The 23,675-nt window shown below is 35.2% G+C and overlaps 1 protein-coding gene across 1 annotated transcript in view; it reads right to left on the bottom strand.

Moving 5' to 3' along the window:
• Positions 1–3,502: 3,502 nt before the first annotated feature.
• FBXO8 (F-box protein 8) overlaps positions 3,503–23,675 on the bottom strand; it is a 61,574-nt gene continuing 41,401 nt past the window's right edge. The window contains exons 4-6 of the mRNA XM_027837598.1: positions 20,861–20,979; positions 9,141–9,337; positions 3,503–5,084 (exon numbers count right to left, since the gene is read on the bottom strand). Of these exons, the coding sequence (XP_027693399.1) occupies positions 4,897–5,084; positions 9,141–9,337; positions 20,861–20,979 (504 nt within the window). The 3' untranslated portion in view covers positions 3,503–4,896. The remainder of the gene's footprint in view (positions 5,085–9,140; positions 9,338–20,860; positions 20,980–23,675) is intronic.

Raw genomic sequence — 23,675 nt, 5'->3', positions numbered from 1 at the left:
AACTTTCCATTTGCGGTTGATTTAAAAAAAAATTCACATTTCTTTTGTAATCAGGCTTATTTTTCTCATGGAATTCTTAATTTTGCATGTAAGAAATGGCATATTTAGAAACTTATCTAGAACTTTAGAGGCCCATCACTTTACCATGTCCTTTTGGTATTCAAATTGTCTGACAGTCATGTTCTGTTCTTTGAAAAATTGAAATTGCTTCCTTTCACAACGATTTAATGTTATATTTGAGAATAATATGATCAATATTGCACCGACATCTGTTACAGAGGATGAAGAGAAATTCTATGAAGAATATAAGATTCTTCAAACCAAGTCAACATAAACTTGATATTCAAAGATTACACTGTGAAGATGGGCACGGACAATGAAAAACATAATGGAAGATAGAGTTTGAGATTAATAAATTAGAGGCCCAAATATTTTCCTCAGGAAGAGTCAGGAGAGGCTAGAAATCATGAACACCAAACAACATCAAAGAAAATGAAAATGACTGTAATAGACAGGAAATGATTGGTTATCACTGATGAGAGTAATTTCACAGTAAGCTGTCTACGTGCAGCCATATTAGAGAAAATGGTCAAAATCAATTCCAAAACCAAAGTAGGAAAAATGAAAAAGACATTTTATGACACATCAGTTTCAACCTGATCTAAACAAATTGTTTAAAAGTAAAGACATTGGGATAGCTAGGTGGTGCACTGGATAGAGCTTTGGCCTATCAGGAGGACCTGAGTTCAAATCTGGCCTCAGACGCTTGACACTTAATAGCTGTGTGACCCTGGGCAAGTCACTTAACCTCCCACTGCCTCACAAAAACAAACAAAAAAGTAAAGACACTGATCTATTATAACCATTTATTAGAGAGGTTTAACTGCTTTAAAGAAAAGCAGGTACCATGTAGCCACAAGGCAAGAAACTGCCTTAGCCAGACCGTATATTTGTTTAAAAAAGAGACAAAATAATCGAGAGCAATACCAATTTAGAATATAAACTAAAACGTTATAGAGGTAGATAGAGAAATCTTGGTGTGAGAGCCAATTAAGCTTGGTCATCCCAAAAAAACTTACTGACAAAACTGTAAGAATGCAAAAAATTAGGTGTGAAATGAAATAACATATCAGTGTTTTCTACTGAAGTCTACCCTCATCACAGACAGATATGAACTCTTATTTTGTACCCAACATCGTACATGGAGGAAATGAAAATGTCACTTAAAATGGATAAAGTAAAGAAGAGTAGCCACGACCTGACCAATATAGAAAGAAAAAAAAATCAATGCTGAAGCAGAGAACAGCTTTAAAAGCATTCAGGGATCAATTTTCAAGATATTTAAAAGAAGGAATGATTCCAAAGAACTAAAAAAAGATCAGAATCTTTATCATTACCAAAATGTTGATTGGGAAGATACAGGCAACTATAATACTGAACCAATTGTCTACTTCCTCACTTCCATAAAATCTTTACGAGAATGGTATAGGGCAGGGTTGGGGAAGCTGCAGCCTGGAGGCCACACATGGCTCTCTAGGTCCTCAATTGGGGCCTTTTCACTGAATCCAAATTTCACACAACAAATCTCCTTAATAAAAGAATTTGTTCTGTAAAACTTAGACTGAGTCAAAAGGCTACACCCAAGGGCCTAGAAGGTCCATGTGTGGCCTCAAGACTGCAGGTTCCTCACCCCTGGTATAGGGTACCCTCGATAAAAATGTAAGAAAGGAATAGAAAGGTGCTAACAGATGACTTTCCACAACAAATCATATCTTAAGTCACAAAATCAAGGGGTCCCTTGGAACAAATTTGGACAATTTTGATTATGTAAGATTCTGTTGATTACTGGTTACAAAAGCACATCTGACTAAACAGAGGAAAACTGATACAATTGCTATGTTCCAATCATAAAAGAGATAACCTTATATTAATAGGGAGATACAGTATAAGCTCACCAAGAGCATGCCATGGGGTTTTTCAGATATCCAAATGGAAGAGAGATTCTTTATAGATGGTCAGGTTCTACACATGCTCCTGTTTGTGGAAGACATTGCGTTCATAGGAATCACACATCTAAAGCTGGATGGGACCTAAGAGGTCATCTAGTTTAACTTTTTCATATTAAAGATGAGGAAAATGAAGGCTAAGAAGATAATATGACTTGGTCCAATGTCAGAATTGGAATTCAAACTCATGTTCTTTGACTGAACAGTTAGTGCATTTCTACTATATCAGCTTCAAGTTCTACAATCCCATAGGTCCACCTAAATCATCTGCAATCACTGAAAAGAGATTAGCCTAGCAATTTGCCCAGTAAAAATTCAGTATGAAGAATGGGTATTCCACAAATTATGATATTACCCAAGTACATATATCTAGGCCCTGCAGACACACTGAGCTGGGTCCAGAATTGAACAGAGAGAGGATTGTACTGGATTTTACTGGGGAAACTATGTATAATTTTCAATGATCTCAATTTACTTCCTATTGCAAAATCTATTTTATTAGTACAAAATATTTTCCTGATGATGCTACATGACTATATATCAAAGAATACCACTGTCCTGTGAAGAATAAAAAATGGAGCAACATAAAAGTACATGATGGGTGTAAGTAGTATGCAATGTATTACTAATCATTATCTTGCCTGAAAGAAGTGGTATAAAAAGAATTCATCAAGGATATGCCTTACTAAACAAAGAAGGAAGTGATTTAGGTAACAAGAACGAGACATAATAGATAGATAGCCCTTGGTTTTCCTTTAAGAAGGCCTACAAAAACAGGTTAAAAGTACACAGGATGAAAAGGCATTAGAATAGCTGTAATTTGCAACAGTGGAGGGAGAACTCACACTGATGAGTTCACATAGAGTACCTGGAAATATGAAGCACTTATTAAATGTTGATTTATTGTTGGTTGACATCTATCAAAGTACTGTTGATGGAGTATACTGGTAGGCCAGATCTGGACAACAACAACCGAGGTTCCCCATTTTGATCTAAATGTTTTTTTCCTACCCTCCCATTCCTCCAAAATAAGTAGGAAAAAACCCATACTCATCAATCCATAAGTGTGCTCTTACAAACCTGGATGATATCTCTCACCTTTGTATACAGATTTTTTGGGAGGTAGGGACAGAAGGGGGAGAAATGTTTAAAGCAGTGAGTCTCAATTTACAAAGACACACACACACACACACACACACACACACACACAGTTCTAGTGAGTTATCGAATTATCAGTGATTAAGCTGTGATCTATATAATTTCTGTTTTAAAGTATTATAATTTTCTAAGAACTGCTAATATATTTGTGGCATAGATAACCTACCATTAACCAAAACAATGTGATTAAATGGAATAGCTCACTTCCTAACCAGACTGAAGTGATACTTACTATATTCCTTTTGAAATATCATTGGCAAGAGACTATTTCAGAGGAGATAGTAACATTTGCCAAATTATTTTAAAGACAGTCAAGAGAGATTTACTATGCTACTCAATGAATACTTTATTCTGATTTATTCAAGTGCTGAGGAAAAGAAATCCTTTAAACACAAATGTAATCTATGCTGAATAAGAATGTTATAGTATCTTAGAGTTGTTAAAGTTTGTTGTTTTTTTTTTTAAATCATAGGATGTACCTGTATGGAACAGAAAATTTAAATGCTATTAAATTGTAAATTCCAAGAGGGTAAGGATCATGTCTCATATAATTAAAAAATGTTACTCAGTATCTAGCTGCTCAGCACTCTTCATCAAGTAGGTGCTTAACTAGTGGTTTAGAAGTTGAATTAACAAAGTAATTATGGGTTAACTTTAGATATACACATATACTTATATGTACACACACATACATATGTGGTTTTATGTACATACATACACACTACTCTTGCATGAAAGTAATGGTTGATAATGTGCTACAACCCATTTATACCCATTATGCATCTTCATGTCACTGCGAGCGTGCACGTATGCATGTGTGTGTGTGTGTGTTTGTGTACACGTGTGTACGTAGTCGGGGGAGTGGCACCAAACTGGTGATTTCACCACTATACATCAGAACTTCCAATATGGAAACTCCTGCCGTATATACTAAATAGCAGCTCATTTGCAATTTATAGTCTTAGAGAGTTGTCTAGGTCAGTAAGAGGCTGAATGACTTGATCATGTTGACAGAGTCAGTATGTGTTAGAGGTAGGATTAGCACTCTAATCACTATGCTATGCTGTCTCTCTAATATCATGGGTCTACATATATGTATACACACACACTCACATGTATGTACACATATATGTGATGTAAAATAATTAGAAATTAGTTCCCTCCTTTCTAATTAAAAAGATGAAATAAACATTGTTATTGATGAATCACTCAGAAATCAGATCTGATTTCAGGAAAACAATCACAATCTCTGATCAGTAGTAAAGAAATTGAGAACTCAACTTTAGAGAGAAAAGGAAAAACTTTAGTTAAAATACTATACAATAAAATAATTATGATTATAAATCTCTTTAGTTAAGTATGTACACATTATATGGTATTTTATAAAAGAATGGAACTGTTAAGATTGCTGAAGCAAATCAAATGCACAAATTTACCACTTTTTTAGTGTAATGTCAGTTTAAACATTCTTAAATGGTTGTGTCAGACTCTGCATTGTCATGGCTCTGCTTTGTGCAAAATATAAGTAAAATTAAGAAAAATTTCTGCAAAATCCTTCAGTTCCCATGGTAAATTACTACAAAAAAAAAAAAAAAAGGTAGTATACACACACTTGATTGTATGCAGAGGTTAGAATGACCAGCACTAGTGTAACCCCCATATCTACAAAATAATTCCTTGGGTAGCTTTAGTTGTTTTCACCTTCCAAGCTGAAGTCCTAACAGTTGTGCTTTTATGCAGCCACATGGCCAATAAGGTAGATGTTGTCATAAAGGTGCCCTACAAAATCTTCACTAATGTTCTGAGCAGCGCGCCGGGTGTTTCGGATAAATTCTCTTTTTGACATTTTGTTTTTCACATGAGGACTAGTGAGGTCAATGGAAAGCAGGATCAAAGAGTAGCACAGTACATAGACAGCATCTAAAGAGAAAAAAGAAATGTCAGAAATTATTAACAAGTTTTTAAGATGTGGTCCTGGGTCAATAGTCTGTGATTAGAACAAATTGAAAAGCTATTTCTTATATTTAAAAACAATTTTAGAACTGTTTTAAGGACTTTCAGTACAAATAAATTTCAAATGTAAAGTTTTGGAATTAATTTCAAACTTTTAAATATCTCCTTTCAAAAGATGCATATTAAGTCATTCAGTTGTAAGACATATTATATATTTATTAATGGTATAAATCATACTTTTAAAAAATATTTATTTAGTTTTAGTTTTCAACATTCATTGTTTTAAGATTTTGAGTTTTAAATTTTCTCCCCCTTCTTCCCCTCTTCCCTCCCAAAGACAGCATGTAATCTGATATAGGCTATATATGTACAATCATATTAAACATATTTCCACATTAGTCATGTTGTAAAGAACTGGAACCAATGGGAAAAAAAAAGAGAGAAAATAGTATGCTTCAATTTGCATTCAGACTCCATAGTTTTTTCTCTGGATGAGGATAGCATTTTCCATCACGAGTGTTTTGGAATTGTCTTAGTTCACTGCATTGCTGAGAAGAGCTAAGTCTGTCAAAGTTGGTCATGATACAATGTTGCTGTTACTGTGTACAAGTTTTCCTGGTTCTGCTCACTCCACTCAGCATCAGTTCATGCAAGCCTTTCCAGGTTTTTCTGAAGTTCGCCTGCTCATCATTTCTTTTTTATTTTTAATTTATTTGCTTAGTTTTGGTTTTTCAACATTCACTTCAATAAGCTTTTGAGTTTTCAATTTTCTTCCCTTCCCTCACCTCCCCCCTCCCCAAGCTGGCATGCAATCTGACATAGGCTCTACATATACATTCATATTAAACATATTTTCACATGAGTCATGTTGTAAAGAAGTATTTGAACCAATGAGAGGAACCACAAGAAAGAAGAAACAAAACAAAACAACAAAAGAAAAAAAGAGATTAAATAGTATGCTTCATTCTGCATTCAGACTCCACAGTTCTTTCTCTGGATGTGGATAGCATTTTCCATCATGAGTCCTTTGGAGATGTCTTAGATCCTTGCATTGCTGAGAAGATCCAAGTTTATGAAAGTCAGTCATTGCACAATGTGGCTCTTACTGTGTACAATGTTCTTCTGGTTCTGCTCATTTCTGCTCACTGCATCAAATCATATAAGTCTTTCCAGGTTTTTCTGAGAGCTTCCTGTTTGTCATTTTTTATAGCACAGCAGCATTCCATTCCATTCACATACCACAACTTGTTCAGCCATTCCCCAATTGACGGGTATTCCCTCAATTTCCAATTCTTGGCCACCACAAAAAATATTTTTGTACATGTAGATCCTTTTCCCATTTTTACAATCTCTTTGGAATACAGACCTAGAAGTGGTATTGCTGGGTCAAAGGGTATGTATGGTTTTATAGCCCTTTGGGCATAGTTCCAAACTGCTCTCCAGAATGCTTAGATCAGTTCACAACTCTACCAACAATGCAATAGTGTTCCAATTTTCCCACACCTCCAACATTTATCACTTAACTATTTTGTCACATTAGCCAATCTGATAGGTGTGATGTGGTACCTCAGAGTTGTTTTAATTTGCATTTCTCTAACAAATAGTGATTTAGAGCATTTTTTCATATGACTATAGATAGCTTTAACTTCTTCATCTGAAAATTGCCTATTCATATCTTTAACTATTTATCAATTGGAGAATTAAATCATACTTTGAACGCATTCTAACAATTCTTCCATCCCAAATATATTTCCATAATGCCCTTTCAAAAATAAATTGATATGTGTTGATATTGAGAAAAATTTATGATAAGGATTTGTTGTGCAAATATGCTCTATTTATGAAAGAGATTACTGATGTAAATTTGTCACTCTATAAATATATTTGGAAGATTTCTTCACTGTTCTGTTAAAATAGATATAGTGTTATAACATTAAAAAAATTTTGAAATACGTAATGGTCAAGACAATTGGTTCCACATCATTAATATTATAGTGGCTGTAGAAATTCAGCATTTCCATATGCTTTAAAAATATATACATGTGTACACAACATCTATATTAAATATTCTTTGAAAAACACATTCAATAGACATTATAGGTATGGGCAATATTGAGAACATTTCACATAATCCTGATAAGTAACTAGCTATAGGACATCTATTCTTAATAAGAGAAACAATGAAATTATTGGGGGTAAGAATGGAAAAAGAAGACAGATGAGAAATTACATTGCAAATTTATAATAATACAATGACACTGCTGGATTAAAATGGAAATTTAATTTTAAAATCCAGATGTTTTCTATATGGTGCCACTCAGTTGAGTATCTGGAAACTCTTTTCCTTAACTTTTAAAACTTAATTTCAGTTTTCAATTAGATGTTTATCACGTAAACATAACTTAGAGTGGCGTAAGTTCTCAAGCTGAAACAAAAGTAATTTCTATGCCATCAAAATAATCAAGCAGCTTTGAGGAATTAATACATTTGAATATTAGCTCTCACTGGCAATTTACTATGTCACTCCAGTACAAATGAGACGAGATATATAATGTGTGTATACATATTATATATATGGAAAGGAATTTACAAAACTTAAAGTGCTATACAAATGCAAACAATTACATTTACTAAAGAAAAGAAAGACACTTGCTGAGGTATCAACTTAATTTTCTGACATAATGACGTCTATAAAAGCTTGTATCAGAAGGTCAGTTTTACTGATCATAGTTGTTATATAATGCTTAAGCATACAAAAAAGAGTCATTTGTATTCTGGAATCATCTTTCAACTTTGGAAGAAATGGCAGGTTAAGTGGCTATTTCTATCATTATAAAAATTTTACTTTCAGAAATTAGATAAAGTGATTCCAATTGCAGGTATGACACAACAATGAGTCTAACAATGATCAATTTTGAGTGGGAAATGCACTTGCCATTCTATCTCTATGGCCTTGGACACATTGCTTAGTGTTTCTAGGTCTCAATTTTCTCAAAGATGTACTTTCTCCAAAACCATTCTTTCCATTATACCAGGCTGCTTACCTCTAAAATTCTGTTTCTATGTCCCCTACAAACACAGCACTGCATACATCCTTTATATAACTCACAAAGCCTATAAGTACTATCATCCTTATTTCCCAATATGAGTTTTGACTCATTGTAAGATAACAAAACGGATTTAAACATACTTAAGTGGAAAAAAAATAAAGTGAACAAGATCTCCTTTGGCCTGCAACCAGAAATGTCCTGACGATCACATAGAAACATTAATTTTAAGTCACAGGCACTGAAAGGCACTGTTTCACGTACTTATCACTCAAGCCTGAACAATTACAAAGCTCTTCTGGTTGGTTTCCCTGACTTAAGTCTCTCCCTATTCCAATTCATCCTCCAAATAGCTGCCAAAATGATTTTCCTAAAATGCAGGTATAACCATGTCACTTTCCTACTTCATAAAAACTCCAGTGGCTCTCAATTACAACCAGGATCAAATATGAAGTCATGTGTTTGGCTTTTAGATTCTTTCACAACCTGGACCCTTTCAAATCTTCTTACTCTCCTCTGCAGACTCTATGATCAAGTGGCAGTACCCTTCTTGGTGTTCCTCACACACATTCTCCATCTACTGTGCATGTGCACTACATGTTCCTCATGACTGAAATATATCTCAGGGCCAGGTACTTTTACTTAAAAAGACTAGAGTTATAGAATACTTGAAGTGAGAAAAAAATTTCCCCCAATACAATCTACAAAAGAGCATAGCATCCTATGATATTTTTATAACAATTTAGTTTTCTCATTGTTTTGAAATACTTGGATTTCATATAAAAAGGCAATAATAAGGCATGTAAAGCTTTATATTGAGAAAGCTGTGACTACAAACCAATCTTAACGTTCATTATTATAAAAACTAAACTTTTTGACAACATTTTTACCTGCTTTAGCTTCTAGTTAGTTGGGAGGTGAGACTTTATGACATACCAAGGGGAAAAAAGTAGTAATTCATTATGGAAATTCTTACCAGGACTAAGGCCAAGCTCTCTCATCAAATCAGGGTTACAAGCACAGAATCTGTGTGAAAATTTTGTTATAAGAGTTTCAAGATACTCCCCACGTTCTTCAGGGGCATGAATATGTCGAAAAAACTCTCTCAGTGCATTTGGCAAGAACTGATTTCTAAAATTGTGCAATGTCACAAGGTCATCCAAGACATCTCTCCTAGCAGAAAGACAAAAAGATAAATTTTGGTAAATTTCTAGTTTCCATTTCTTTACTATAGAAAGAAAATATTGATGGAAAAGGTAAATGTCCCATTTTTAGCAGAAAATATTTGATTATTTGAAGCCAAAGCTGTTAAATTTATCTCAAAAGCCATAGGTATGATGTATACAGTTACCATTCTTGTAACATATGCTAAGCAATTTAAAGTTGTATGAAATGAAAATTTTTGAAATAGCCAAAAATTTTAAGGTCTTATCTACATGAGCTTGTTGTAAAAGACAAAAAACTGGGTGCACATAAAACACCTAAACTTTCTTTATAAACTGTACATAATAGTAAAGACCTAATATCTATTTTCTAATATCTATTTTTATACATTAGCATCATGTTCCTTTAACTAACTGAACTTCCTTACTTATGATAATTTTTAACAAATACTTAAAATATTACTATGTAAAGATGAAAAGGGATTAGTAATGTGATCTCTGTATAAGGACATTTCTTATTCGATAATTTGCATAGATATGCATACACATAAACAGATAAAGGTTTTTTTGGTGCCTATTTTATTTTTTTCATATCCAACTTTAAAAAAAATTATTTTCACATAAAACAGACAAGAAAAGGCTTTTATAGTACAGGGGAAATGGGGAAAGAAGGTAAGATGGAATGAGTGAATCTTATTCTCATCAGATTTGGCTTAAGGAAGGAATAACATACACACTCATTTGGGTATGGAAATCTATCTTACCCTATAGGAAAATGGGGGGCGGGGGCAGAAGGGGACAAGAGAGCAGGGGGATGAGAAAGGGGAGGGCAGATTGCGGGAGGGGATAATCAGAAGCCAACACTTCTGAGGAGGGACAGGGTCAAAAGAGAGAATCGAATAAATGGAGGGCAGGATAGGATTAAGGGAAATATACTTAGTTTTTCACAACATGACTACTATGGAAGTGTTTTTGCATGACTACATGTGTAACCTGTATTGAGTTGTTTGCCTTCTCAATGAGGGTGGGGGGGGAGGGAGAAAGGGAGAAAATTGGAACCCAAAGTTTTAAAAACAAATTAAAAAAAAAATTGTTTACACATGCAACTGGGAAATAAGTTATACAGGAAATGGGGTATAGAAATCTATCCTGCTCTACAGGAAAATTGAAGGGGAAAGGGGGTAGGCATGGAAGGGAGGGCAGATTAGGGGAGGGAGTATTCAGAATGCATGCCATCTTGAGGTGGGGGAAGGGACGAGATGGGGAGAAAATTTGGAACTCAAAATCTTGTGGAAGTGAATTTGAAAACTAAAAACAAATAAATTAATTAAAAAAAAATAAATCTGCCGGGGGGGGGGGGGTTATTTTAAACCTAAGCACAAAATAAGGAAAAAGAAAAATTGCATCTATACAGCAGAACATAAGAGAAGATTCAATATAAAGCAATAAATTTTCATTTCAAGAAAATTTATTTAATAAATACCACACACTGTTTTCAAAGCTGTCCAGCTTTTCTTTGCTTCCTTGTAGGTTTTCTTCTGTTCTCTACTTCATTTTTTACTTTATTTTTTCTTCTTCCTCTCCCCTCACCCAGAAGGCTACAATTAAGCGTGGATACACACACACACACACATACACACACACATCTATAAACATGCACATATACACACATATGGAAGACTGTACTATGCTTATTTCAACTTGTCATCTGTTTATCTGAAGGTGTATTGCATCATCTTTCCTAAATCCAAGTCTTCCCATGCTTTTCTAAATCAACCAGCTTTTTATTTCTTATATCACAGCAATACTACAACTCAATTACTCTACTGGACAGATTGGCTATGAAAATCTTCCCCCAATTTCTGCATTCCTTTTATTCTTGGATACATAGGTTTTACCCAATACAAGAAAATTTTAATTTAAAATAATCAAAATTATCCATTTTACACTTCAACAATGCTCTCACCTTACAATATGGTTTAAGGTGTGATACTACTGAATATGTTTCCTTTACATCTTTATAAAGGCTTCTTTGAAGTTCCTGACCTTTTGTTCTTCTAAATGAACTATGTTATTATTTTTTCTAACTCAGTAAGATAGTTTTTTTTAGTAATTTAATTGGGATGGCATTATTTAAATAGATTAGTTATTGAAAATGTAATTTTAAAAAATTATATTGGCTTTGCCTACCCATAAAAAATAAATATTACTTCAAGTACTTAGATCTAACTTTATTTGTATAGAAATGTTTTATGTTTATATTCATATAGTTACTGTGTCTGTTTTGGCAGGTATACTCTTAGGTATTTTATACTGTTTAGCTATTTTAAACAGTTTAAAACAATACTGAATAATATGGCTGACACATAGTGTAGTTTCCCTATTTTTCTCTTTAGGACAAGAAAAGTCTTTTTTTTTTTTAAATAAATTTTTATTGATATCCTGTTTCAAAAAATATATTTTTATTGATAACCTTTTGCTTTTTACATGATCAGAATTTCTTCCAGTATTCTTCTACCTCACTCCTCCTAGAGAGTCATGATATATAACAAATAATATTTTTCAAAGAAAAATAAAAAAGAGAAAAATCAGCAAAACCAAACACTACATCAAACATATGCAGTATCCACACCTGTAGACTTCTCACCTTTGCAAAAGATTTTGGGGGAGATGCTTTCTCCAACATCTTATTTCAGGTCATGCTTATTCTTTTTATTTTTATTTTGAATATTTTCATCTATTTTGTGGTTTTCCTTTCCATTTATGTCACTGCAGTCATCGTGTATACTGTTTTCTTGGCTCTGCTTATTTCATTCTTCATCAGTTCAGCTAGATCTTTACATGTTTCTCTAGTCATCATGTTCTTCCTTTCTTATAGCATAGTAATGTTCTATTGCATTCATGTACCACAGTTTGTATAGCCATTCCCTATTTAGTGGGCATCTACTTCATTTCCACTTCTTTACTACTACAAAAAGTAATGCTATAAACATTTTGATATTTGCTTTTGTCTTATCAATGACCTCCTCAGAATATATGCCTAGTAGTAGAAGCTCTGGGTCAAAGGATATGACTTTAATCACTTTATTTGTATAATTCCAAATTGCTTTTCAAATGGTTGCACTGATTCACAGGTCCACCAATGTATTAGTTTATTTGTTTTCCCACACCTCCAACACTGACTATTCCTATCTTTTGTCATCTTTGCCAATGTAAGGTGAAACCTCAAGGTTGTCTTGATATGCATTTCTCTTATTATTAGTGATTTAGTGTATTCTTTCATATGGATGTTAATAGCTTGCAATTCTTTTGAAAATTATTCCTATCCTTTGACAACTTATCTATTGCAAATTGGTTTTACACACACACACTATATACATATACATACACACACATCTATATAGTGTACATACATATCTTGGATACCTAACAGTATTTGAAAAATCTGACACAAAGATTTTTCCCATTCTACCCCTTCTCTTTTTATCCTAGGTATATAAATTTTATTTCTACAGAAGCTTTTTAGTGTCATGTAATCAAAGTCTTTATCTTTTGCAATTGCTTTCATCTGTTGTTTAGTTAAGAATATACTCCTCTATAGCTTGAAAGATATATAATCTGCTTCTCTTCTAAATATTTTATGGTGTTATCTTTAACATTAAGGGCACATAATTATTGTGATTTTATTGTGGAAAATGGTGTAAAATGTTTGTCTAGGCCTGATTTTTGCTAGACTGTTTTCTAGTTTCCCCAGCAATTTTTATTGCAGTAAAAAAAAAAAATGGACTTCCTAAGTAATTTATATTTTCTGGTTTATAAAACAGTAGATTACTGAGTTCCATTCTTTCTGATTTTCCCTATCTAGTCTATTCCATTGATCTGTTTCTCTGTTTTTTAACAATACTAAATGGTGGGGGCAGAGCCAAGATGGTGGAGGGAAAGCAGTGACTTGCTAGAGCTCTCCCCCAAACCCCTCCAAATACCTGTAAAAAAAATGGCTCTAAACAAATTCTAAAGTGGCAGAACCCACAAAAAAACAGACTGAAACAAATTTCCAGCCCAAGACAACCTGAATGGCTGATCGGAAAGGTCTGATCGCGCTGGGCTGGGAGAGGAGAGAGGTTCGGCATGGGCGCGCAGGCTGCAGCAACCCTGGAGCAGGCCTCAGAGGACTGAATCAAAGGCAGCTGTGGCGGTTTCCAGACTTCTCAACCCACGAACGCCAAAGACAACTTAGAAGGTCAGTGGGAAAAGTCTGTTACAACAGTGAGAGAAGAAGCTAGATCTCAGCCACCCCCGAGGGAAGTGGTTGCCTTCTGAGCTTCTGGCCCACAGACTGAGGGGGAATCGAGTGGCTGATCATTGCAGGGTTCTCTTTGCCAGTGCTGAGGCAGGAATCTCTTGCTTTGCCCGGGCTTGGATCTGGGTCACAGTTCTGAGGGGTGATGAGGAGCGCTGGGGTGGTGGAGCTCGTTGTGGTGGTGGAGAGGAAACACCTCGCCCCTTATCATAGCACCTTGGAAGTGACACTTTTCAGGTCCCTAGAAGTATCTCTGAAAACAGCTGTACAAACCTCCAAAGCTTGGGACAGTACATTCTCCACATTGGAAACAGACTCTTACCTTAACACAGAGTTTAAAACTCACTAAGTAATTGGTTGGGATCATGAGCAAGCAGCGAAAAGAGAGTCATACTATATTATCTTACTTTGGTGACAAAGAAGATCAACACATACAACCAGAAGAAGAAAACAAAGTCAAAGCTCCTACATTGAAAATTTCCAAGAAAAATATGAATCAGTCCCAGGCCTTGGAAGAGCTCAAAAGGGATTTTGAGAAGCAAGTTAGAGAAGTAGAGGAAAAACTGGGAAGAGAAATGAGAGTGGTGCAAGAAAATCATGAAAAGCAAGTCAACAGCTTGCTAAAGGAGACCCAAAAAAATACTGAAGAAAATAACACCTTAAAAAATAGCCTAACCCAAATGGCAAAAGAGGTCCAAAAAGCCAATGAAGAAAAGAATGCCCTAAAGAGCAAAATTGGACAAATGGAAAAGGAAGTCCAAAAGATTACTGAAGAAAATACTTGCTTAAAAATTAGAATAGAGCAATTGGAAGTTAGTGACTTCATGAGAAATCAAGACATTGTAAAAAATCAAAAAGAATGAAAAATTAGAAAACAATGTGAAATATCTCACTGGAAAAACAACTGACCTGGAAAATAGGAGAGAGGAGAGAGAATTTAAAAATTATTGGACTATCTGAAAGCCATGATCAAAAAAAGAGCCTAGACATCATCTTTCAAGAAATCATCAAGGAAAACTGCCCTGATATTTTAGAACCAGAGGGCAAAATAGAAATTGAAAGAATCCACCGATCTCCTGGAAGAGATCCCCAAAGGAAAACTCCTAGGAATATTGTAGCCAAATTCCAGAGTTCCCAGGTCAAGGAGAAAATATTACTAGCAGCCAGAAAGAAACAATTCAAGTATTGTGGAAACACAATCAGGATAATAGAAGATTTAGCTGCTTCTACATTAAGGAACTGCAGGGCATGGAATATAATATTCTGGAGGGCAAAGGAGATAGGATTACAACCAAGAATCAGCTACCCAGCAAAACTGAGTATAATTCTTCAGGGGAAAAAATGATCATTCAGTGAAATAGAGGCCTTTCAAGCATTCTTGATGAAAAGACCAGAGCTGAATAGAAAATCTGACCTTCCAATACAAGACTCAAGTGGAACATGAAGAGGTAAACAGGAAAGAGAAATCATAAGAGACTTATTAAGGTTGAACTGTTTACATTTCTGCATGGAAAGATGATATTTGTAACTCATGAGACTTTTGTCAGCATTAGGGTAGCTGGAGGGAAAAAATTATATGTATGTATATAGATAGATAGATAGATAGACAGACAGATAGATGGATAGATAGATGGAGGGCACAGGGTGAATTGAAGACGAAGGGGTCACATCTGGAGAATAAAATTAAGCGGTGACAGAGGATTATACTAGGAGAAGGAGAATGGAAAAGGTAGAACAGGGTAAATTATCTCACCAAAAAACAGAAAAGAAAAGGCTCTTACAGTGGAGGAGAACTGGGGGAAGGTGAGAGGAAATGAGTGAATCTTATTCTCATAGGATTTGATTTAAGGAGGGTATAACATACACACTCAATTGGGTATGGAAATCTGTCTTACCCCACAGGAAAATAGGAGGGGAAGGGGACAAGAGAGTAGGGGGATGATAGAGAGGAGGGCTGATTGGGAAAGGGGGTAATCAGAAGCAAATACTTCTGAGGAGGCACAGGGTCAAAAGAAAGAATAGAATAAATGGGGGGGCAGGATAGGATTAAGGGAAATAGAGTTAGTTTTTCACAGCATGTCTACTATGGAAGTGTTTTGCATAACTGTACATGTATAGCCTATATTGAGTTGCTTGCCTTTTCAATGAGGGTGGGTGGGGAAGGAGGAAGGGAGAAAATTTGGAACCCAAAGTTTAAAAAACACATATTTAAAAAAAAATGTTTTCACATGCAAGTGGGAAATAAGAAATACAGGAAATGGGGTACAGAAATCTATCCTGCCCTACAGGAAAATAGAAGGGAAGGGGGGGAGAGACAGCAGGGAAAGCAGACTGGGGAAGGGGTATTCAGAATGCATGCCATCTTGGGGTGGGGGGAGGGGCGAGATGGGGTGAAAATTTGGAACTCAAAATCTTGTGGTAATAAATGTTGAAAACTAAAAATAAAAAACAAAAGAATTTAAATAAAAAAAACAGAAAATAATACTAAATGGTTATGATGACTGCATCAGTAATTGCTATTTCATCCTTTCTTTTTTCCATTTGTTATTATTTTCTCTAGTTTTAGAAAAGTATCCCTTTGATCATTTTATTGGTATAACATTAACACTAAAAATTATCTTTGGTGGTATTGTTGTTTTCATTATACTGGCACAATCAACAAACAGCAATGAATATTTCTCCTGTTATTTAAGTTATTCTTTATTTCTTTTTTATTTCTTTTTTAAATTAATTTATTTATTTTTAGTTTTCAACAATTCACTTCCACAAGATTTTAAGTTCCAAATTTTCTCCCCATCTTATACCTCCCCCAACCCCAAGATGGCATGCATTCTGAATACCCCTTCCCCTAATCTGCCCTCCCTTTTATTTCTCCCCCACTTCTCTTATCCCCTTCCCCTTCTATTTTCCTGTAGGGTAGGATAGATTTCTATATCCCATTCCCTGTATATCTTATTTCCCAGTTGCATGTGAAAACAATTTTTTTTAACATTTGTTTTTAAAACTTTGGGTTCCAATTTTCTCCTTTCTTCCCTTCCCACCCACCCTCATTGAGAAGGCAAGCGACTCGATACATGTGTAGTCACACAAAATGCTTCCATAGTAGTCATGTTGTGAAAAATTAAGTATATTTCCATTCATCCCATCCCACCCCCCCCATTTATTCTATTCTCTCTTTTGACCTTGTCCCTCCTCAGAAGTGTTGGCTTCTGATTATCTCCTCCCCCAATCTGGCCTCCCCTCTATCATCCCCCTGCTCTCTTGTCCCCTCCCCCTCCCCATTTTCCTATGGAGTAAGATAGATTTCCATACCCAATTGAGTGTGTATATTATTCCTTCCTTGAGCCAAATCTGATGAGAATAAGATTCATTCATTTCCTCTCACCTTCCCCCGTTTCCTCTCCACTGTAAAAGCCTTTTCTTGTCTGTTTTATGTGAGATAATTTACCCCATTCTACCTCTCCCTTTCTCCTTCTCCCAGTATAATCCTCTCTTACCCCTTAATTTTATTCTCCAGATATCACCCCTTTATCTTCAAATCACCCTGTGCCCTCTATCTATCTATCTATCTATCTATATACATACATATAATTTTTTCCCCTTCAACTACCCTAAAACTGACAAAGTTCTCATGAGTCACAAATATCATCTTTCCATGCAGGAATGCAAACAATTTAACCTTATTAAGGCCCTGATGATTTCCTTTTTCTGTTTACCTTTTTATGCTTCTCTTGAGTCTTGTATTTGAAAGTCAACTTTTCTATTCAGCTCTTGTCTTTTTCAGCAAGAATGCTTGAAAGTCCTCTATTTCACTGAATGTCCATTTTTCCCTCTGAAGGATTATACTCAGGTTCGTTGGGTAGGTGATTCTTGGTTTTAATTCTATCTCCTTTGCCCTCTGGAATATTATATTCCAAGCTCTCTGGTCCCTTAATGTAGAAGGTGCTAAATCTTGTGTTATCCTGATTGCATTTCCACAATACTTGAACTGTTTCTTTCTGGTTGCTTGTAATATTTTCTCCTTGACTTGGGAACTCTGGAATTTGGCTACAATATTCCTAGGAGTTTTTCTTTGGGGATCTCTTTCAGGAGATGATTGGTGGATTCTTTCCACGTCTACTTCACCCTCTGGTTCTAGAATATCAGGGCAGTTTTCCTTGATAATTTCTTGAAAGATGACATCCAGGCTCTTTTTTTGATCATGGCTTTCAGGTAGTACAATAACTTTTAAATTATCTCTCCTGGATTTATTTTCCAGGTCAATTATTTTTCCAGTGAGATATTATCTTCTATTTTTTCAATCTTTTGGTTTTGATTGTTTCCTGATTTCTCATAAAAGTCATTAGCTTCCATTTTCTCCATTCTAATTTTTAAGGAAGTGTTTTCTTCAATGAGCTTTTGGACTTCCTTTCCATTTGGCCAGTTCTGCTTTTTAAGGCATTCTTCTCCTTACTGGCTTTTTGGCCCTCTTTTGCCATTTGGTCTAGTCTATTTTTAAGGTGTTATTTTCTTCAGTATTTTTTTGGGTCTCCTTTAGCAAGCTGTTGACTTGTTTTTCATGATTTTCTTGCATCACTCTCATTTCTCTTCCTAATTTTTCCTCTACTTCTCTTCCTTGCTTCTCAAAATTCTTTTTGAGCTTTTCCATAGCCTGGAACCAATTCATATTTTTCTTGGAAGCTTTGGATGTAGGAGATTTGACTGTGTTGCCTTCTTCTGGTTGTATGTTCTGATCTTTGTCACCAAAGTAAGATTCTACGGTCTGAGTTTTTTTGCACCAATTACATGAGTTATAAACTCTTCATTAAGATAAGGGTTTGTTTCCACTGTGGAGATTGTACTGTCCCAAGCTTCAGGGGTTTTGTGCAGCTGTTTTCAGGGACACTTCTAGGGACTTATAAATTTTCCATTCTTCCAAGGTGGTATGATCAAAGATGAGGTGTTACTCCTTTCCTGGCCTGTGCTCTGGTCTATGAGTGACCACAAGCACTCTTTTCTGGCTTGGAACTGTGAGGATTCCCTCTCCACTGCAGCCACAAGCTCCACCATGCCAGCACTCCTCCTTGCCCCAGGACTGCCACTCAGGACTGTGACCCAGATCCAAGGACAGGCAAAGCAAGAGAATCCTGCCTCAGCACCAGTGAAGAGATCCCTGCAATCCCCCTCTGATCAGCTGCTTGATTCTCCCACCATCTGTGGGCCAAGAACTCCAGAAGCCACTGCCGCACTAGGGCTGCATCAGAACTGGGGCTGGACCGTGCTCCTCTCTCACCCAGGTCCGACAGACCTTTCCTACTGACCTTCTAAGTTGTCTTAGGCATTTGTGACTTGAGAAGTCTGGAAACCACCACAGCTGCCCGTGATTTAGTCCCCTGAGGCTTGCTCCAGGTTCACTGAGGCTGTTTTTGCCTGCGTGGCCCTCGCTGAACTGTACTCCTCTTCCAGCCTGGCTCAACAGACATTTCCTATCAACTATCCAGGTTGTCTTAGGCTGGAAATTTGTTTCACTCTGTCTTTTTGTGGGTTCTGCTGCTCTAGAATTTGTTTAGAGCCATTTTTTACAGGTATTTGGAGGGGTTTGGGGGAGAGCTCAAGCAAGTCACTGCTTTTACTCCAGCACCTTGGCTCCGCTCCCCCTTCTTAGGTTTAGTTTTATAAAATGTTTCATTCTTAATTTCAAATTTGATTCCTACATGGGCAACATATAAAAACTGAAAATTTCTCATTAGATCCAAACTACCAGCAATGAATATGTGTAACTGATTAACAGGAAAATACAGTGCTAAGGTTTTTTCAGAAAAGTTTTGATCTGATTTGATAAGCAGAGGTGCTGATGGATGACCTTACCTCCTACTTTACTGAGGACACTGAGACCATCTATTACAATCACCTTTTTTCATATCCTCTACACCTAAAAACCTCTCTAAGTTTTTTATTCACTCTCTCCATTTTTGATTATCTTACTTGATGAAATGATATTTCTCCTTGTGAAAACTAACCCTTCCATTTGTGTCCTTAATCCATTTCCTTCCCATCTCATTCTGAGAAATCCACACTTGTACAAATGAAATTATTGTCTCCAAGGTCACCAATGACCTTTTCTCAGTTATCAGTCTTCTTGATCTCTACATCATCTAATAATTGTTGACCACCCGCTTTCTCTTGACTCTCTCTTTTCTCTTTGCTTCCATGGTATGACTCTTTTCTGCTTATCCTACTTGTCTGAACATTCTTCTCTCCTCACCATTTTCTTGTTTCACCATTTTCTCTCTAGACTGTCCTGAGCCCTCGTTTCTCTCTTATTTTATCCTTTGATGGCTTTACCTATTCCCTAGCCTTAATTAGCAGTTCTGGAGAGGATTCCCAACTCTACCTACTCAACCTCAATATCTTTCCTGAATGCCAGTCTCAAATCTCTGTGTGCATAGCCCCAAGGGGACTTTAACTCAACATGACCAAAACATTTACTTGCTGTTGCGAGTTTTGTCATTCTTCTAGCCATACATGCAGGAAATTTTAGACTTTTTTTTTTGACTCAGTCTATCTCACTGTACTCAAAGATGCAATCTGTTATCAAGTCCTCTACCTCCACAATACCTCTTGCATCTGGCCCCTCTTCTCAACTCATACTGCTATTACCCCAATTAATGTTTTTATCACGTCTCTCATGAACTATTTTGCAAAGCTACACAGCAGTCTCTCCTCTATTAAAATGAACAATTCTTCTTACTACAGTGTTATCCTATTTAGCAAACTAAAGACAGTTTCTCCAAGGTGATGTGTTAAGAAAGGTTCATTTCATTCTCTGATAAGGTCCTCATCTCCTCTGTCCTGGATTATTTTTTAATAGCCTCTTTTCTGTTCTCCTTGACTACAGTTTCACCCCATTCCCTTTGTAAAGATGAGAAAAATAATCTTACTAATATTCATGTATGAATTATAACTCTACTGTTCAAAAGTCTTCAGTTGCTCCCTGTTGCCTAAAAGATAAACTACAAACTCCTTAGGTTGGTATAGAAGACCCTCCACAATCTGGTTCCAAAGTGTGTTTCATTCTGCCTTATTTCATTCCGCTCCCTGGACATTGTGAATTCTTTAATCAAATTTTATTGTTAAGAACTACCTACATCTAAAGGAAAATTTGGCTCCTGATTAATGTAAGTAATTTATAAAAAAGTTGTGTGGTTAAAAAAATATTATTTGAATTCCCAACTAATTTTTATTTATTTTTACCTTTCATCAAGATAGATTCTCAGCTTCTTCCAATTTAGTGTTCTTGTACAAAAGATAAACTTTGCTATTTCCTTTGGTGAATCATCCAGGATGCCCTTGGACATAAAGTAGTTCACTCCCTAAGGCAGAAATAGACATGGCTAGATGAATAAAACTGTCCTTTAAAATTTATATTTATAGACAATTACTGTTTTAGCAGACCAATAACTATAAGCTTTTTAGCTTTAATAGGCTTTATTTTGCTACTAATTCAAATTGTATTTAAACATGCAAAACACAAGCTAAAACTTAGTAGACTGTTACTGTAATTTATAGTTGATATTTACATGCAATGAAAGGTAGGAAATTCAAAGTTTTGGATAGTATAGCAATCTTCTTATGCTTATTTAAATACAATGTCTGCAGAGGCAACCACTGCTAAGCTTCCATCTATATAATTTGTTTATATAATGAAGGAAAAATGAAACTCATATAAAAAGACTAACATTATTCTACCTACTTGAACATATTCCCCATACCAATCCTTTTTCTCCCCAAATAGAAACCACTGTACCTGAAGACCAGCTATAAGCACTAATAGACCTTTAAAGGAAAGAGCTTCTACATTTTTTTTTCTAACTATATTGAACTGTAGTTTGGAAATGGAAATGCCTGGCTATTCTTGCCTACAGATTTGAAGCAGTGCTAGGCCAGGTGGTATGCTAGTTTTGAATAATGCTAAATATTGTGAGCACCCAGCTAGAAATATAGATACCTATTAAGGCAAATGATTTCATTGTTTTCATGGCATTTATCTTTGAATTTCCTGACCTCCGCATGCAAAACTTTCAAGAGAAGCATTACCATAGTTTTTATGACTAGATTATTTTTAAAACAACAACAACAACAACAACAATAAACAAACACTGAAATCAATGTTCTTACATAGATATGGAAGTCACATTCAAATATATGTCTTTTATGGATTTGAATGTGTAGTCATTCAAATAAAAGGCAGATATATTTATTTCAACATGCAGATATCCAGCATACATGCATGCCCATGAATGCTTATGTCTGGATAATAGTAGCCTGTATGTATTTAATTGGTATAAAAATGATTCATTTTGCATGCATGATATGCTGTTTCCACATATACATTTCTTATTTCTTCAGCATTTCTCTGGGTTAAGAAGCATTTATGTAGTATTTCAGGGTGCTGTGCACATTTAACTAATTATTCATGTCTAGAAAGTTTTTCATAAAAAATAAGATCCTTCTCCCAAATATTTTTATACTGAATTTTAAAAAGTAATTTTGATAGTAATAGGAAATATTGTGAATATCTGTAAACTAGAATTTAAAGATGAGATATTCTAATATATGTAATTATGTACTTTCTTATTTATACTTTATTTATAATTTCTCAAAACCAGTAAAATAGAAATGCTAAATCATTAGAGAAAAATGGAGTAAAGGAAGGGATAAGAAGCACCTGGTACAATATAGCCTAACTCCTGGGGGTCTCAAGGATGCTTCCATGTTAAGCTGTATTTCAGAATAAATGTTGAATATAGGTATAGAATGTAAGAAGGCCTAGACAATAGGTAAAATGACTGGCCTAGAATGAAATTAGCAGCAGTTATTTCAGGCATACATAGTAGAATCTTGAATTAGTTATTGGTTGCTTATTTCCATCCTCCCCTCCATTAGCAAAAATAATAAGAGAGTTGACTGTATACAGAAAAGGCTTCTTGGTTTATTTCACAATTCTATAGTTAAATGCATACGTCAGAAACTTCCTAAACCCCAATTAATCCAAATGACTGAATTTCCTAGAAAATTTTAGATGCACAGCTATATGGAAAAAGTACTATTTAAATGACTGCTCATACAGAACTAACTGTAAAAGTACATGATGCTATTTTTAAAAAATTACTATCATCGTGAAATTTTACTAAATGTTTAAACAAAAATACTTAGTGATCATTTAAATTCCCTAATATAAGCATTACAGCATTATTTAATGTTCTCTAATGCAAAGGATGAACAAAAACAACAATGCTTCTAATTTATTTTCACATTGATAAGTGCCCAATAATGTTCCATGTGTAGCATCAAGTAAGCCTGGCACTGGTTTAATCTCTTGTTCACAGAATTTACAAAAGATAATTCTGATAGTAAGTTTCAACACTTCAACAACTGACATTCATTTCAATTAGAATGTTTATTAGGGCCTACTATGTTCTGGAGGAGTTAAGTAATTTAAATAAGGAGGGACGAGGATAGGCAATTATATAGCATCTACTATGTGCCGGGCATAAACATTTTACAAAATATTATCTCATTTGATCCTCAATAATCCTGTAAGGTAGGTATTGTTTTTATCCCCATTTTACAATTGAAGAAATTGAGGCAGAGGTAAAATGACTTGTCCAGGGTCACACATGGCTAATAAGTGTTTGAGGCTGCATTTGAACTAAGTCTTTCTGAGTTCTATGTACTGTACCACCTAACTGCCTCTAAATAAAACATGGTTTTTGTCTTCATGGAACTTACAGTCAATCTAGTGGGGAATGCAACACAAATAACCACAGTCTGAGCAGGGAAATTTCATTATGGACTGGAGAAATCAAGGAAAGTTTCACAAAGGGTTGGTATTTGAACTGGGATTTTACAGAATGTGAAGTTGTCAACAGGTGGAGGGTTAGGAATACAAGTAATAGCAAAACCAAAGTTATGCAAGTAGAAAAAGCACATGGAACATAGAAGGGATAATGCATAATTCTGTTTGGTTAGGCTATATGATACCTGAAGAACAGTTTAAGACAAAGAT

This window comes from Vombatus ursinus, unplaced genomic scaffold, assembly GCF_900497805.2.
Source record: "Vombatus ursinus unplaced genomic scaffold, bare-nosed wombat genome assembly UNPS02014821.1, whole genome shotgun sequence".
NCBI lineage: Eukaryota > Metazoa > Chordata > Mammalia > Diprotodontia > Vombatidae > Vombatus > Vombatus ursinus.
The sequence above is the reverse complement of the archived record's forward strand: the minus strand, read 5'-3'. Positions and strand labels throughout refer to the sequence as shown.